The sequence below is a fragment of the Schistosoma haematobium genome, chromosome 1 (genome assembly GCF_000699445.3).
Source record: "Schistosoma haematobium chromosome 1, whole genome shotgun sequence".
Lineage (NCBI taxonomy): Eukaryota > Metazoa > Platyhelminthes > Trematoda > Strigeidida > Schistosomatidae > Schistosoma > Schistosoma haematobium.
This window is the reverse complement of record NC_067196.1, coordinates 37,791,919-37,808,482: the sequence shown is the minus strand read 5'-3', so window position 1 is coordinate 37,808,482 and position 16,564 is coordinate 37,791,919. Positions and strand designations below refer to the sequence as shown.

The window sequence follows — 16,564 nt, the reverse complement described above, 5'->3', positions numbered from 1 at the left end:
TTTCTTGGATACCTGGATTTGCAATATATATATATGAAGCGAATAACTTCACTAACAAATGCACCATAACCAAAAATTCCTACAGAACTTGATTCACTCGTGGGTACACTTCTGTATTACTCCCCTTATATTTATATTTTTTCTTATCGTGCTAGTTGTCTATTTCAAATCTCAAAATCTAACTAGTTTAAACGGAATGGGGAATAAGGGTCATCTTTATAAAGTCTACTGAATTTGCTTCAAAGTTATGCTGTTCCATATTTACATCTTGTGCCCACTAATGATGCATTACCTGAGGGTGTCGGTGCAGTTTTGAAGTTGGACTGGTAATCTGTGTTTCATGCAAACTTTCTGTTGTTGTACAAGGTTATTCACGAACTCAGCGTAAAGTGTAAGGTATGTTTGGGCCGTTACGTAACTCCAGAAATATCTGTTTGGAATGAAAGTCACTAATGTTACAGATCATAAAGCTAAAGCGCCCACTGATCGTCGTGAAAAATTCAATTACGTGTCTCAACTGATATGTTTCGAGGATGATTTATCGCCGTAAGTGCTTATAACTATGCCATTCAGCACCAAAGTGCCAAACGAATCCAGTATGTTCGCTACATATCCTGAACGTTACTAGATGACAAACCTACTGATAGTTCATACAGTAGTCACAAGTAAATTTGGTAAATTGATAATCACAATATAAGACCTAGTCGTTTTTTCTTTGTGACATTCTGTATGCAATCACATTTATAATCCATGTCTATTGTTTATTTGCATCAGTTGTAAACAAACATTACTAGATAACTGATTAGTACCTGCGTTATGTTTGGCATTCAAATAAATGCTAAATTCAACTTACCTTTGTTTTGTCTTATTCATTAAGTATTGTGATTGGAAAGTGTCGAAGTGTTGTAAGATACTTTTAGGCCACTCCAGAATAAGAGGGAATTTTTTGCATGGATTACTACTATTCAAAGCTGTTGAATTCATATTTCGTTTCAACCAGTTAGTGCCAGTCTTTCAGAAGAATATTTGAGAATCCAAATAACTCTTATTGTGGTGGTTACCTGGGGATGAACTTTCAAAAGCAGTCACTGCATAACTGTTATAACATTTTTCGCCATTCAATGTCCACACTGTTTCGAATGTCATTTTCTATCGTTTTATGACTTAAGTACTGTCATTTTCATAATGTTATTTGCTATATGCATTTTCATATTTTGGTTCAATGTTCGTACGGGGCTACATTAATACTGTTTATTGATTCAGTAGTTACCGGTAAGCAATCCAGATCTCACTAGCGAAATTCATCTACGCTTTTAATGAGTATATTCTGTGCCATGAGGAAAAACTGGAATGTTGTTATAAAATATGAACTTCCTGACTGTTTAGACGAATGAGAAAAATTATCCACTGACCCTGATGTCATTTGTTCCATAAAATATCGTACTTTTACTCCTCATTTACCACGTAAATCTGTGTTGTCTCCAAAGACAAGATCTAAGTGTGAAAAAATTAAATCTTCGGCACTGACCACATATTAATGCAGATATTTGATAAACAGTGAATAATCGTGCAAGATGTTCAGATTTAGAAAGTTATCCTTCAAAATGCACCACATGACCAACATTGTACTGGGTCTGGCAGAGATTCAGTGCATATTGTTATGGTTTGTATCTCAGCAAATGCTGTACGTATATTCTAGAGGATTTATTTTTCACATTGTCCTAGTTATTTTTCATGACGCCATCAAATGTCAATCGTAAAACGAACCATTCAGAAAACTGTTTAGCTTGTAAGGTGCTCCTATGGTATTATCAAGTGATAATTTATTGGTTTCAGCTTTGGATGAGGTCAGTGCCTGGTTGAATGTTGAGGAATACGAATATCTATTCGCTGCTCCTAGATACCTTTCTTCCAAAGGTCAGACGGAACGTTTCATCGTAACGTTTGAAACTTCTACTAGTTCTGTAGCTGACAAAGCAATCAATGAACTAGGGAGAAGACATTGTCCGTTTCTGCTGAATTATTCGGATGTTGAAAACGGAGTCATCTTTCCTCTTGTTCTTCTCGTTTACAGATTACCTCGCTCACACCACTGTGTGTTCTTCAACAAAGTAAATTCTAGCTATATGCGAACCGCTACAGATGTCCAGCTTTATGAGATGATGCTGTCAAGATATCTTTCGGAGAACGCAGATATACGTTTCTTTGTCATTTTTCAGCCTTCAGCTATTATAAAAACAAAGAACAAGACTTCTGTTTATAATTTATACGATGGTCTAAACTCTACAGATCACGCGACGTATCAAATGCTTTTTATTATCACTATCGGAGAGAAAGGTCAACGTAAGTGTTATATATGGAATTTAACGACAGATTTATATTTGATGTTGAACACAGTACATACCTGGGAGTTGTATAGGTCTACCTGTTGTTACTATTGATTTAACGGCTGACCAGTAACTGGAGAAAGATGATATGCTTTAATGGCTAATCACTTACTTATAAACGGGGATTTAGTGTGTTTTGGCAGAGTACTTAGTAATGTATTATGCATATTGAGTTTGTTTAATCTGATAATTATGGATATTACAGGCAATGCTAACCGACGAATGAAAGCCTCTGAGGTCAGACTAGATGGTAAAATACGTAAACTTACGGAGAAAGAAAGAATATTATAGGTTATTTCTTCAGAGTATAGCAACGATGTAAGCGTCAGTTACATTACAATTACAACTGGCTAAGAAATAAAGCAAAGTTTTGACAAATTTCGTATCGATGCCATGTGCACAGGATTTTTAAATGATCAATGGTGCACCTTAATGATTGAGCAAACTTCCGAAAACGCATAGTTTTATAGATTTACTCAAGTCTTGAAGCGTTATAGAGGCGTTTCTAGTCATCGGATTGGAAAAAGAATTTGAAGAGTCAAAATGGGTCAGATAGCAATTGTCCTTAAAATCCACTTCCTCATAGGTATATAGCGTGGAGTCGAGTCGAAATTGACTGTGAACACCACTACAAAGAAACACGTGTCAAGTAAATCAGGAAGCGAAGATTGAATGTAACCAGATTTATTCATTGGCGATCTCGTAGTATCGAACGAATACCAAGATTGTGCCAAGAAAAGGTACAAGCGGAATCAGCAGGAGAAAGTACGTGCGAACGGGGTCACGAGCAGCGAAACAATAATGGAGAGTAATGGTAGCACAAAATGTCTGTCATTAGCACAGTTAAACAAACAAACATTAAAACAAGCACAGGTACAATTGGTTATGATAATAATAATTGTTTTCATCAAATCAATCGTGTTCTCGTGATAAAAGTAGATCACTACAGGACCCCCCCCGCTAAAAAGGGTTTACACTTTCGATAAGTAGCGGTTTGATTCGTCGGACTGATCGGCAAACGTGCGATTGTAGGACGAAAGGATTGGGGGAACAGAAAGCGATTGTTGATACTCGAGATGCCACCGAAGGTCTTTTACGGAGAACGGTACCAGGAGCGATGTGCTGTATTTGTTGCTCGAGTTGGCATACCACACCATTGTAGGATCCAAACCACGGTTTGGATGTTGAAGAATAGCCGACCGAGGACCTTAGACACGCGCCTTATCCCGTCGAAATCAAAACAAGTAATCGGGTAAATAGCGGTTCTATAATTCATAATAAATTTAATGTAAATCATTACCTAAACAAATATTATCACCCGGCTATTCAACCAATGATTGTTCAATCAATTAAATCTAAATTACAATAAATAAAGAAGTTGATAGAAGATGAGGAAAAATTACCAGTCACAACAAATGAACGTTATTCTATCCTGACTGGATAGATCACACACAACAGGAGGAACAAATCAATATGGCTACCGCCAGGAACAAGTGTCAAGTAAAACAACGCAGATGCAGTTCAGGAAGAAACACAAACTTAGTGAATGCGTAATAAAAACAAAAACTATAACAAAAAATACAAATATTAACAATTCAAATGTAATCAAAATACAACAATGTACAACTAATGTGATCAATAGGAATAGAGTACAAGTATATACATGGAGGGATTTTCACCAACACACAACACATTCAAAATGGATCTTACAACCATAGCGGCTCGTATTCAGAATCTGAAGATTGCGTTCGTAGAGATGCGGAACAGGAACGCTGCAGACGTAGGAAGGAATCACGTTGAGCCGAGGAACCAGAAGCGGCCATAACGACCAAGTTCGAGACCAAGCGTATGCCAAACTTTCGAAACCAAAATATCGACTGAGTGCGTTGACAACAGCGTGGGTGGCCAGTCAAGCTTTCGCCAAAGTTGACTGAAGTCGACGGTACCAAACGGGAATGGTCGGAGGCGTGGGATCAGGATACAGAAGAAAAATTAAAAAAAAGAAGAGTGTAGCATGCATGTAGTATAGGAATAACCCTACACCGTATCCGTTGTTGACTGTGCGGCTAATCACGGAAGCGTACAGGCAACCGTACTCGGCGACCGGAACGTCAGACGGTAGTCTCGTTCGTATCTCGTGAGCCCGCAATCTCATTCGAGGTCAGAGGCGGCGTGGTCTGCTGATCTGGACGTGAGACTGAAGTCTCATCCGTAGATGGTGCAGATGACGCGTGCTATTGACCGGGACGTGAGAATGAGCTCTCTGATGTATCTGGCGTGGGGCCTGAAGAAGATTTAAGGATCCCGCTAGTATGTTTGATAGGTCTAGCATTGAATCTCAGGTTATCAGATAGGGAACTGTCATCGACGTGTGCTGGTTTGAGACGATCAATGCTGACGATCTCGACGCGGCCATGTCGATCAACCTTGATGGTCTTTTCGTGAAGAGCGATCACGTGAAAAGGGCCGTCGTAGGGTTGTTGCAAATGTTTGCGTACCGAATCTACTCGTATGAAAACATGTGGACTGGTAGATAACTCTCGAGGGAAAGTGATCTATCGATGTTGTATTCGAGTTGACACTGGAGGCAGCGTTCGCATAAATGCAGACAGTCGTTGGACGTAGTCTGATTTACCGAAATCAGGTCTGCTCCGTGGTGTGAAGAATTCTCCGGGCAGACGCAATGTCGTGCCGTATACAATTTCAGCGGCAGAACATTGGATATCTGCCTGCAAGCCTGTTCTGATGCCCAAGAGGACGAGCGGTAAGGTTTCGTACCAGTTGTCGTTCTCGTGTGCTCGTAGAGCACTTTTAAGTTGGCGGTGAAACTTTTCAACTAAACCATTTGAAGCAGGGTGGTGGGCGCTAGCGCGTATGCGTTCCATACCAAGCAGCTGGGTGAGTGAGGAGAATAACGCGTATCGAATCTTCGGCACTTTTTACTCGCGTGACGATAAATTTCACGCTCTATTCGAGAAATTTCCCATACTAACTAAACCACTCGAGGAGCTTCCATCGGTGACCAGTCGCGTGGTACACCACATAGTCACCCGTGGACCGCCAGTCACGCCACGACCTCACCGACTGGCACCGGACAAATTAGCTTTCGCTAAACGTGAGTTTGACAATTTACTAGCTACTGGTATTATTCGTCCTTCTCACAGTCCATGGGCCTCTCCTCTTCATATGGTGCGCAAGGAGGATGGGGTTAGTTGGAGACAATGAGGCGACTACCGAGCTTTAAACGTAGTTCCGCGCTTTGATAGCCACCCCATCCCCCACATACACGACATCACAGCATCGCTCAAGGGCACGACTATTTTTTCTAAGATCATTCTGGTACGAGCATATCATCGTACCCCAGTCGCTCTTGAAGACATCGAGAAAACTGCTGTCACGACTCCTTTCGGTTTGTTTGAGTTCTCACGTTGGCATTTTGGATTACGGAATGCCGCTCAAACTTTTCGAAGGTTTATCGATAGCACTGAACGAGACTTAGATTTTGTTCACGTCTATATTGATGACCTGCTAATCGCATAATCAAACGTAAATAACATTATCAACATCTCACACTATAGTAGTCAACTTAGACAAGTGTGAATTGGGCAATTCGGAAATAATGTTTCCGGGTCACATCATTAAACAAGATGGTATTTTACCTTGTGAGGATAAAGTACGTGCAATAAAGGAGTACAACGTGCCATCCTCACTCAAGGAACTGAAGGCATTTCTCGGTTTGGTTAACTTCTACCGTCGCTTCATCCCACACACGGCAGAACGGTTACGACCACTAACCGACTTACTTCTCGGCAACCCACGCAAGTTAGAAATGAACGATACTGCGCGTACTGCATTTACAGAGATCAAAACGGCTCTAGCGCAAGTCATACTTCTCGCTCATCCCGACCCATCAACCACGCTTAGTATAGCGATTGATACATCTGATCTTGCTATAGGAGCCGTTATGCAACAGAACATCTCCGGTAGTTAGCAACCCCTCGAGTTTTTCTCACGACGCCTTACTCCCACGGAGACGAGATATAGCGCTTTTGGTCGCGAACTGTTAGCAGCTTACTGCGCCACCAGACATTTTCTCCATGCAATAGAACGACGTCAGTTTATCCTATTCACCTACCATAAGCCCTTAAGGTATGCTTTGCATACCAAGTCTGACCGCTACTCACCACGAGAGTGCAGACATTTGGACTATATCTCCCAGTTCACGACAGACCTTCGTCATATCAAAGTTGAGTCGAACTGTGTTGCCGGTGCTCTGTCACGTATCCAAGAAAATGCAGTTACATTGCCAGTGCTCGCGTTCTCGTGATAAAAGTAAGTCACTACAGGTGTACGCTTCTCGCCTTTGTCAACCTGAACAGTAAGTACAGAATATGTGATAGTGGTCATCTTATGCCCTCATTTCACGCATATTAAATATCAGAAGGTATAATCCCTCTGATCAAAGCTAATACAAACATGAAAATGTTTGTAGTATGTTTTTCCTTTAAAACTGGATTACTATGCATTTGTCACTCGTACTTTGAAGGGCGTCATTGTTTTAATTGTTCACTTTGTTTGGTATTGAGGTCGTGGGGTTACTTGAGTAGTTCCAGAGTATGGGGACTACTAGTATCGATGTTCCCGTTATGCCCAAAGTCCTGGCTTTTCAGTCAGATTTTCAGTTGATTTTAATCATATTGCCAAGTTCAAAGTAAAAACGAAAGTCCGTATGTCGGTGGATCCAGTTGACACCATAAATATATATCACGGGAAGCACGCAAAAAATCATGTGCTGTTACCTTATATCAAGAAAAAAAACAACAGTTATTTGATAAGTTTATAGACTTTCTACTATGTTTGGTAGCTGGCCACAATGATGCGGAGTGTTGAAATGTAATATCTAAACTGTTAATCATAGTAATCACAAATGGATCATGTAGTGAGACATCAATTTATGGATGACGTCTGAGTGACGTCAATGGGATTTAGAAAAAGCTCACTTCCTCATTATAGCTCAAAAGCAATTGTAAATTGGTTTGAGAACCTAGAATTTAGTTGCAATTTTAAAGTTAGGGTTTGAGATCCTGGTTAGTGTTCTCATCTCGAAATAACACAAAAAATATGCCAAAATGCTGTGGGGCTATTTGAATGAATGAACGTTGCGCCAAAACGTGAGGGTCGTTGTTGCAAACCTGATTAATTCGTTCATAAATTTTTGTCTTACCCTAAACTGTGGCTTTTTGTCCTCAAGTACCGTCTGGGTCATTCAGTGCCGCACCCACCCAAAGTTCTTTGTTTTTTCTTCAGTAGTAATAATACATTTCTTTCACAAATTAAGAACCATGTTAGTCTCATCTTATTTTAAATGTATTTTCTTATAATCAGTGCGGAAGTAGCGTTAATTTAGGATGTTTTCAGTAAATGAATGATCACAGAATTTGTCTGTAATTCTGTGCGATGTAGTTTGACTTTTTCCTTGGAATATTCTGCATATAAACATTACTTGAGGGAATTTGGGATAAAAAGTTTCCATTTGAAAGCACTTTGATTATTTACTGGTAGTTCCACACCATCCTAAATTGTAGACTTCACACCGAATCCTACATTTATTATGGACTTTCTCTTTTCTCTTAATTAGTTTTCACAACGTGCATTACTTGTGAACCTTTGAATTAGTATGCGTTCAACTTACGTGTGTTTGAATAGTCTTTGTTTTGCGTGTAAATCGGTAGTAATTAATCTCCCTCCTTTCAAGGAATTTATTACATATTGCATACAAATGGTTTAAAACTATTATAAACAAGTCTCAGACTCAAAAAGATATCGCTCACAGCCACTCTCAGTAGACCTTGGGGATAAAACACTACCATAGAAAACTTTCGGCTGGAAATTATATCATACATATATGAGGTCCAATAAAAGGTATCATAGTGTTTTGTGAGTAGTGAGAGAGATGTGAAGTTGGGACTGTTAAAACTGATATAAATAAAAAATTGTAAGGGTACGTATGAAGTTAATATTTACGTTGTTGGTCCGTCAAACTCATGTTTTGATTTCGTTTCACTTGGAGCTACTTCACTGCAGATTGTCTTTTTATGATTTTTCAACTACCATATTTGCTTTAATATTGTCAAATTTACGTTTGTGGCCCACGATTTTGGTATTCAGGGCAATAGTTAAGGTCTTATTGAGCTTCTGACGTTATGGAAAGATCCGCATGGTCGGAGGGTCTTACTTTGTTGGTTTTTTGATCATCTTAAAGTAGATTGTTTTTAATGTCCTTCATTTTATTCGGCTCAGTTTATTTTCTAAATTTTTTCGATTGTAAAACTGAGGGGGTTTCGTGTTGCGCTTGAACTAGAGTGTTTTGTAGTGTGTTCAGGGTTTTATAAAGCACTTTTAATATCGGTTTTGCTTTTTATTTATGGGGAATTGCAAATTCTAGCATAATGGTCATGCATTATATTTTGAAATGCATGTAATACGGTTAATCCTGTGAATGATTATACTAGTTGTCCATACTAACGGTCTCGTGACAAATATCCAGATTTCATTCATAAAGTCTGTCTGATCTCTTATTTTTGTGCATAGTTTTTGCGTAAGCTCACTTTATCATAGGGAGCTGTAACATACAGTTCGGATCAAAAACTGCTGATCAGAATTGAGTGATGGACATACCTAGTGTGAAGTATTCTACCTAAACAACATTCATAATAAGGCCTAATGTTTAGTTTAGGCAATATCGTTAACAAGAGGTTATTATGTAGCTAATAACTGATCCCTAAGGTTAAGGGATAGCTTTATTCAGTACTGCAAAGTTTCCTTAGGAGTAAACACGACATTATCGTACTTGGGAAAATACATTATCCTGCTAACTACGTATGGTTGTTTAATGTGAAAATAAATCAACCGATTTAACTTGTAGCACCGTCGCCACTTTAGCCCAACGTTCCTATGATTTATTTAGTTAGTATGATTTGTATAGTCTTGGCAAATTTTTATGTCCGCATACTTAACGTCAGCTTCTAATGGGCTTGGCTTGTCAGTACCACTGCACCGGATATAATTTTGCTAATAACCTTTATTTTGATGTTAGTGTTATCTTAATGACCACGACTAGAAAGGTATTCCGTGGTGGTTGAGACAACTAGTTTAAAAGGATAGATTCAAATGATTTTCACTTATGGCATGTTACATATGATAATGCATAGAATAACGAGGTTCTCAAGGGTTTGCAAGAAATAGAAATTCTCATATTTATGAATCGTCAGAGTTAACATTGTGAAGTAGTTCGTTGTTTCAAATTGTCATGTGTACTTTTGGTTAATAGGTTTGATCAAGCAAACCTAATCTGTAACGGGCTTGGTAGTTTCGTCTCTCGAATGACTAAACTTTACACAAATGTTTCGATCATGATCCTTGAACTCCAGCTTCTCACGCCTACTCAGCTTTTAGTTGTCTTACTGTCTGAAACTAAACTATAAATGAAGGATCATAGAGGTTTTCATTCTAAAATGTAAGATTTTTGATTAAGTTTTACCAGATGAATGCGTATGCTCATTAAGTATCATGTTTCCCTATTCAGGGAAATATCTAGTTTCCGAATAGTGGCGCTTACGACAATGATATGGATACTTATGCGCCTCATCAGATTTATTTGACAGGACTTCATAAAGCACATCTGGCCTTTTTTCAAGCAAAAATTTGCCGCTCATCTCAGTCATTGATATTTCTCACTACTTATCTACGTTTATTTTGACTAATAATCATAAATGAACTTTGGGTTTATTCCAGGACATTCGACTAAACATGTTATCATCCTGTTGTAAACTTTAGGATTGGATTTAAATATCCTTCGTCTTATCGGTGGTTATTTACCTTACTGCAGGGGTATTTCGCCAAAATCCACTTGTACAGTCATTGTTCGTTTGCTTCGTGCAACTATTTAGGCACTTAGAACAAATTTATGGTTCCATATTATTGTGACATGTATTAACTTAGACATCAACTCGGTTTATCAATGTTCCTATAGGTGATATTACTGATAACGTTTTGGTCAGTGTTATCAGAGAAATCATGTTATTTATTTATTTTGATTACAGATCAGTCAAAAATATATTGTAATTTTATGAAGATTGCGCATAAACATGGGAGGAATATCCACCAAAATAGCTTTTGAAGTGTGTGTGGTAACAGGAGACTACAGTGGCGATGAATTAGGTCCCGGAGTTAACATGGTCATGTTTGATCACTGTGGTAATCAGTCACCAACAATTACTTTGGATAATATATTTCAAAATGATATTGACTATACACAAGCAAAATTCACCATTGATTTACAGGCCTGGAGTCGACTTAAAGTAAATCATAATTTACACGATATTGATCACTTTGTAATGTAGGTGTTTAAACGACTACACCATATTGAATTTTGGTGTACTACTCAGTCTTATCCACCACCTGCTTGGTTTTTAGATAGAGTGATTATTAGGGATAGAAGATTTGGGATGACTGCTGAATGGAAATATTTTTTCTTTCCTGTACATCAGTGGATTAGTCAAGACCACCAATATGTTGTTCATGACTGTGAGGCCTGGATTCCTCAATTGGAACCCTTTCCAGAGTTAAGAGAAGAGGAAGTTAGTAGACGTATGCAATTTTTTACTTTATTCCAACGGTCAAAGGGTTTGCCAGTCGAAGTGAGTTGGTATATAATTTAGTCTTACCTGTTATCAATTAGTTACAAGAAATCCCACCTTCGGAGTTGTTCTCATCAGACTCTCGAGTAAGTGATAATCATGGTTATTTAAAATCAATATCTAGTGGGATATTGAGCCTTTAGTTCTGGAAGTTATTGAACGTACTGGTCTGGCTGAAGAATACACAAGTGAAGAGTCTTGGGATTCTCTCGACACATTGGGAAACTTCTATAAGAAATATAATATTACTGAACCTGTCGTGAGTAAATTTTATTTAACCAAATATTGCTTGAATTTTAAAACGTGACCAAAACATAATAAATTCATGGATTTTACACAAGAATATTGATTCAAATCTTTCGTGAACTTTCATTCAGAAATTAAAGTGTCGAATAAAAGTGAAGTTGCAAATAAGACAGAAAGAATATTTGTTTGATTTTGTAACCAATTGTAATACAAACTTTATAGAGAAGGAAAACTTGTTTCAACAGATATCAGTCCGTCGCAATCTCTACGCGCTTATAAATGATAATTTGATCAGATTAAATGGAAGCTAGGGGTCGCCGAATGAAGACATGAAACTGCTAACTGTTAGTCTAAATTATGTCGTCAAGTGCAGAGTACCTGAATGTAGGAGACCTTAGTTGACAAGAGTCTAAATCTATTGCATTGACACAGATACATCCATTCTTGATCTTTCTCCTGAGCTTCAGTTTCATTGTTTTTCCATACGCTTCTTCACATTATTTCATTTTTTTTCGAACCTTATTATCTATGCTCAGTATTTTTTTTTAGAATCGTTGATGCCCTGGTATGGCCGAGAGCGGGGTGAGTTCGCCCTCCCTCTCGAAATACTCTCACACGGTCACGCGTATACAGCCTCTGCCAGGGAAGTCCTACTCACTGCCTTCTCGTGGCGAGGGTGTTGTTTACGAAAATGAGAGGACGAAAAGCGAATGTTCGGCGCTTTAACCGGATTCCAAATCAATGGTGCACATGGGCTCCAGTATCCTGCGGGAACAAATGGCGTATGAACCAATCGTTGGTCACCGGCTACCATGGGACTGCATCTTCTTACGATGCTCCACTGCTTTGTGGGTTAGACCATTAGGTCAAAGGCTCGGGGTGTGGCCCCCTAAGAAAACCACCTGCTTCGGTCTGGGCACCCCTGCATTATCACAGCCTACACACAATTAATGAACCGAACTGTCTATGATCATGGAAACTAATTCTCTTGCTTCGACGAACGTTAAAATGATTCTATTATTATTATTATTATTATTATTATTATTATTATTATTATTATTATTATTATTATTACTATTATTATTATTATTATTTACTACGTCATTATTCACCCTCCTTTATTCCCACTCTGTTTATACTTATTTTTTTCGACTTATACAGCAGCTCGTCTATGGTGGAAATTCGACTGTATCTAAACGTTCTCGAATCACTATCCAGTTGAAAATTGTATGTTACCACCGTATACGAATACTAAAGCAGTTTTTCTGAAACCACGTGCACCATTCAAACTGGCTGCCTTCAACGTTCGCACATTTATGCAGGTCGGACAACAGATAGAGCTGGCTATGTCTTTGGGAAGTCTTAATATCGATGTTTGTTGTCTATCCGAGACCCGTATTCAAGACTCTGGCGAAGTACTACAAATTCGATCTCCATCTGTCGCTTCAAAAAGCTTGTTTCACGTGCGCTTATCCGGGGACCCTGTGGCATCTTCGTCTGGTCTTACTGGCGTTGGTGTCGCACTACGCGCTAGAGCTGAGGCAGCACTAATCGATTGGATCCCCATTAACAGTCGGTTATGTGCTGTTAGATTAGAAAGTTCCATCAAAGTGAGAAGAAATCGGCGTGAGAAACGTTGTCTTTTCGTCATCTCCGCCTATGCCCCGACAGATGGCAGCCCGGATGCAATCAAGGATGTGTTTTACCACCAGTTAACTGTTCTTCTCCAGAAAGTGCGTTGGACAAATATTGTAGTACTAGCCGGAGACTTGAATGCTCAGGTCGGGCGTCTAGGCACAGAAGAGAGTCGTTTAGGTGGCCGATGGGGACTTGTTGGTCGCAGGACAGATAACGAGGACCTTCTACTGCAACTATACACAGACCACAACCTGTTTCTGGCTAGCACTAACTTTCGGCACAGTAATCGCCGATGTGCCACCTGGCGTCCTCCCTCTGCATCTCAAGCCTGGACTCAGATTGATCACATCGCGATCAGCTACCGCTGGCGTGGTTGTGTGCAAGACTGCCGCTCCTTTTGGAGTACCTATCTGGACCCTGACCATGCCTTGGTCTGCGCCACTCTTACCTTACTTTTCAGTGGACAACGAAGTGACCGCCACCAACGGATTGATATTAGCAAGCTGGTTGCAACTTCTGTTGCTAGTATGTATCGAACCGAGCTAGTTTCTAGGCTAGCTACCATTCCACCGAAAAGTATAGATGAGGATTGGTTTCAATTGCATGACGCCATTAAAATGGCGAGTAAAGCCGCGTGCGGCTCCGCGAAACGTCCCGCTTTTAAGCACTGGGTTTCTTTAGGCTCCTTACAACTTACTGAAGCCCGTCGGTCTACTCCGGGTGACCGTGAGTTTGACCACAAACAAAGGTTGTTACGTAGCGAAATTGGGCAAAGCTTGCGTAAGGACCGAGAAGCCTGCTGGTCGAAGCGTGCTAATGATCTGGAAGCAGCAGCTGCATCTGGTAACTACCGGAAGTTCTTCCAACTCATCCGAGCCACTGGCAGCAAGAAGTCTGGTGTGAGCAGAACAATCTGCGAGGATGACGGGGTGCCAGCCACTAACATCCATCGACGTCTTGAACGATGGGCAGAATTATTCGAAGGGCAGTTCAACTGGCCTGCTGCTCCGGCAACATCGGTCAGACTGTCATGCCCTTCATGCCGGTGATGACTGATCCACCAAATGAGGCGAAAGTCCGCAAGGAACTCCAACTCTTGAAGCGCTACAAATCACCGGGCACAGATGACTTATCTCCGGCTCTATTTAAAGATGGTGGTGACTTTTTGACTAAGGAATTGACGACGTTGTTTACAAAGTTCTGGGAGCTAGAGTGTGTACCAACGTCATGGAATGAGTCGATAGTTGTCCCTATCTTTGAAAAGGGTTCACGTCGTTCCTGTAACAACTATCGAGGGATAAGTCTACTTCCGATTGCGTCCAAACAATTGGCTTCTGTCATATTTCGTAGGTTGTTCAAAACCCGAGAAAGATTGAGTCGCGAGGAGCAGGCTAGGTTTCATTCTGGTCGATGATGTATTGGTTATACCTTCACCCTCCACCAAATGTTAGAACACCGCCATACTTATCAAAGGCCAACAATCGTAGTGTTTCTTGACATCAGGGCTGCCTTCGATTCGTTGGATAGGACTGTTCTCTGGGATTGTCTATTGAAGAAGGGTGTGTCTGAGAAGTTTATTAACATCCTAAAAGCCCTATATACAAACACCTCAGGCAGAGTGAGGGTATACAACCACCTCTCTCCATTGTTCCATTCGAGCAGTGGGGTTAGGCAGGGTTGCCCAATCTCACCATTCCTCTTCAACTTTGCCATCGACGACATTCTGGAAACAGCTCTGATGGATGTAAGTAATGGTGGTGTGGATCTGTTGCCTGGAGAAAGACTTCTCGACCTTGAGTATGCGGACGATATTGTCTTACTGTGCGATAATGCCCAAGGCATACAATCCGCACTTAATCAGTTGACAATCAGTGTCCGTAGGTATGGTATGTGCTTTGCACCTTCGAAGTGCAAAGTACTTCTACAAGACTGGCAGGATTCCAATCCTGTACTCACCCTGGATGGTGAGCAGATAGACGTAGTCGAGAAGTTCGTGTATCTGGGTAGCTGCATAAGTGCTGGTGGGGGTGTGAGTGATGAGATCAATGCACGTATAGTGAAAGCCAGAGCGGCTTATGCCAATCTCGGCCATCTATGGCGCCTTCGTGATGTTAGTCTGTCTGTAAAAGGTCGGATCTACAACGCGTCGGTAAGAGCAGTTTTGCTCTATGCTTGTGAAACCTGGCCTCTCCGATTTGAGGACGTTAGACGACTCTCTGTGTTTGATCATCGTTGTCTCCGAAAGATTGCTGACATCCAGTGGCAACACCATGTTAGTAATGCAGAGGTTCGGCATCGTGTGTTCGGGCACAGAGACGATAATGCAATTGGTGTCACCATCTTGAAACACCGACTTCAGTGGCTTGGACATGTTCTCCGAATGTCGTCCCAGAGAATTCCACGCCGTGCATTATTTGCCGACTCTGGGACTGGTTGGAAGAAGCGGAGAGGTGGTCAGTGCATGACATGGTGTCGTGGGATGAAAGAAAGCTGCAAAGGACTGGCTTGTGTCGGACCTTCACGACTCCCTGGTTGGGGTCTGAGAGATGGTGCTACACAGTGGCTAGAGACGTTATCAGATATGGCTCAGAATAGAAGCCAGTGGCGATCCTGCTGTAACCTTTTACTTTCTTCATAAAAGTGGTTGTTTCTTCCTTAACTGAAAGATTTCTTCTGATTGTACCTTTCCGTTCCCCCATTATGACTATGATTATTACTACACTCCCTTACACCAATCTCTTCATTATTGTTTTTTTTAATAAAATTTTTTTCACGTTCCTCATTTTTTTCTTCTTAAATTCTCATTGTTTTGTGTGGCGCATATATATTTGGCGCACTCCTGTACCAATATATATGTGTTCAAATAAATAAATAAACAATTAATTAAGATACTAGGATGACCTCGCTGATGTGGTGTGGTACCTGGGGTGAGGTACGTTTGTGTCAGGTGTTACGTTGTTTACGAATAAATGGCTAATTAGTGTGTGTGTTTAGCGGTGTAAAAGACGTTTTGGTTTAGGTTGAGACTATTCAACTTTGTTTAGATCTAAAGTCGCATACTTGTTTGTTAGATATAGTGCAGGTTAGATTATTAATCTCACCGAGAATTAGTAAACTTTTGTCCCAGTTATTCACGGAGTCGGATTTTGTAGTTTGTAAGTCGTGTAATTATTTTATCTATTTCATTAAGTACGTATGTATTCAGTTTCATTTCATCGTTTTCGGATTTATAAAACTCTGATTTTTTGCAGAGTTTACAATTTTGGATGATGAATGATATTTGCTTTGGTGCACAACGTATTCGTGGATGTAATCCATTCACTATTCAAGTCTGTCGTACATTACCAAAAAGGCGAGCAAATTTTTTTCTTAACTCTTTATTACGAATCATCAGTTTACTACCATTTGAGTATTAATAGTTTTGGTTAAATTCCTCAGATTTATTGTGTACAAACTAATTCGGTTAACCCGTCTATATCATACGAAGAGTTTGAGTGAAAGAACTTGTGACGGATCACTTGATTTCCATGTTTTATGTTACGTATTCTTGAAAGACGTTACGTCCGTTTTAGCAAAACTATTGTTTCAACTTAA

General features: G+C 40.0%; 1 protein-coding gene across 1 annotated transcript; it reads left to right on the top strand.

The window, feature by feature from the left end:
- The first annotated feature begins 6,967 nt into the window (after positions 1-6,967).
- Positions 6,968-12,346, top strand: MS3_00009363 (uncharacterized protein). Its single transcript, XM_051217730.1, has 5 exons — positions 6,968-10,747; positions 10,790-11,086; positions 11,128-11,172; positions 11,211-11,345; positions 11,882-12,346. The coding sequence occupies exons 1-5, from the start codon at positions 10,535-10,537 to the stop codon at positions 11,888-11,890; spliced, it is 699 nt and encodes a 232-aa protein (XP_051073960.1). The 5' UTR covers positions 6,968-10,534; the 3' UTR covers positions 11,891-12,346.
- Positions 12,347-16,564: the final 4,218 nt, after the last annotated feature.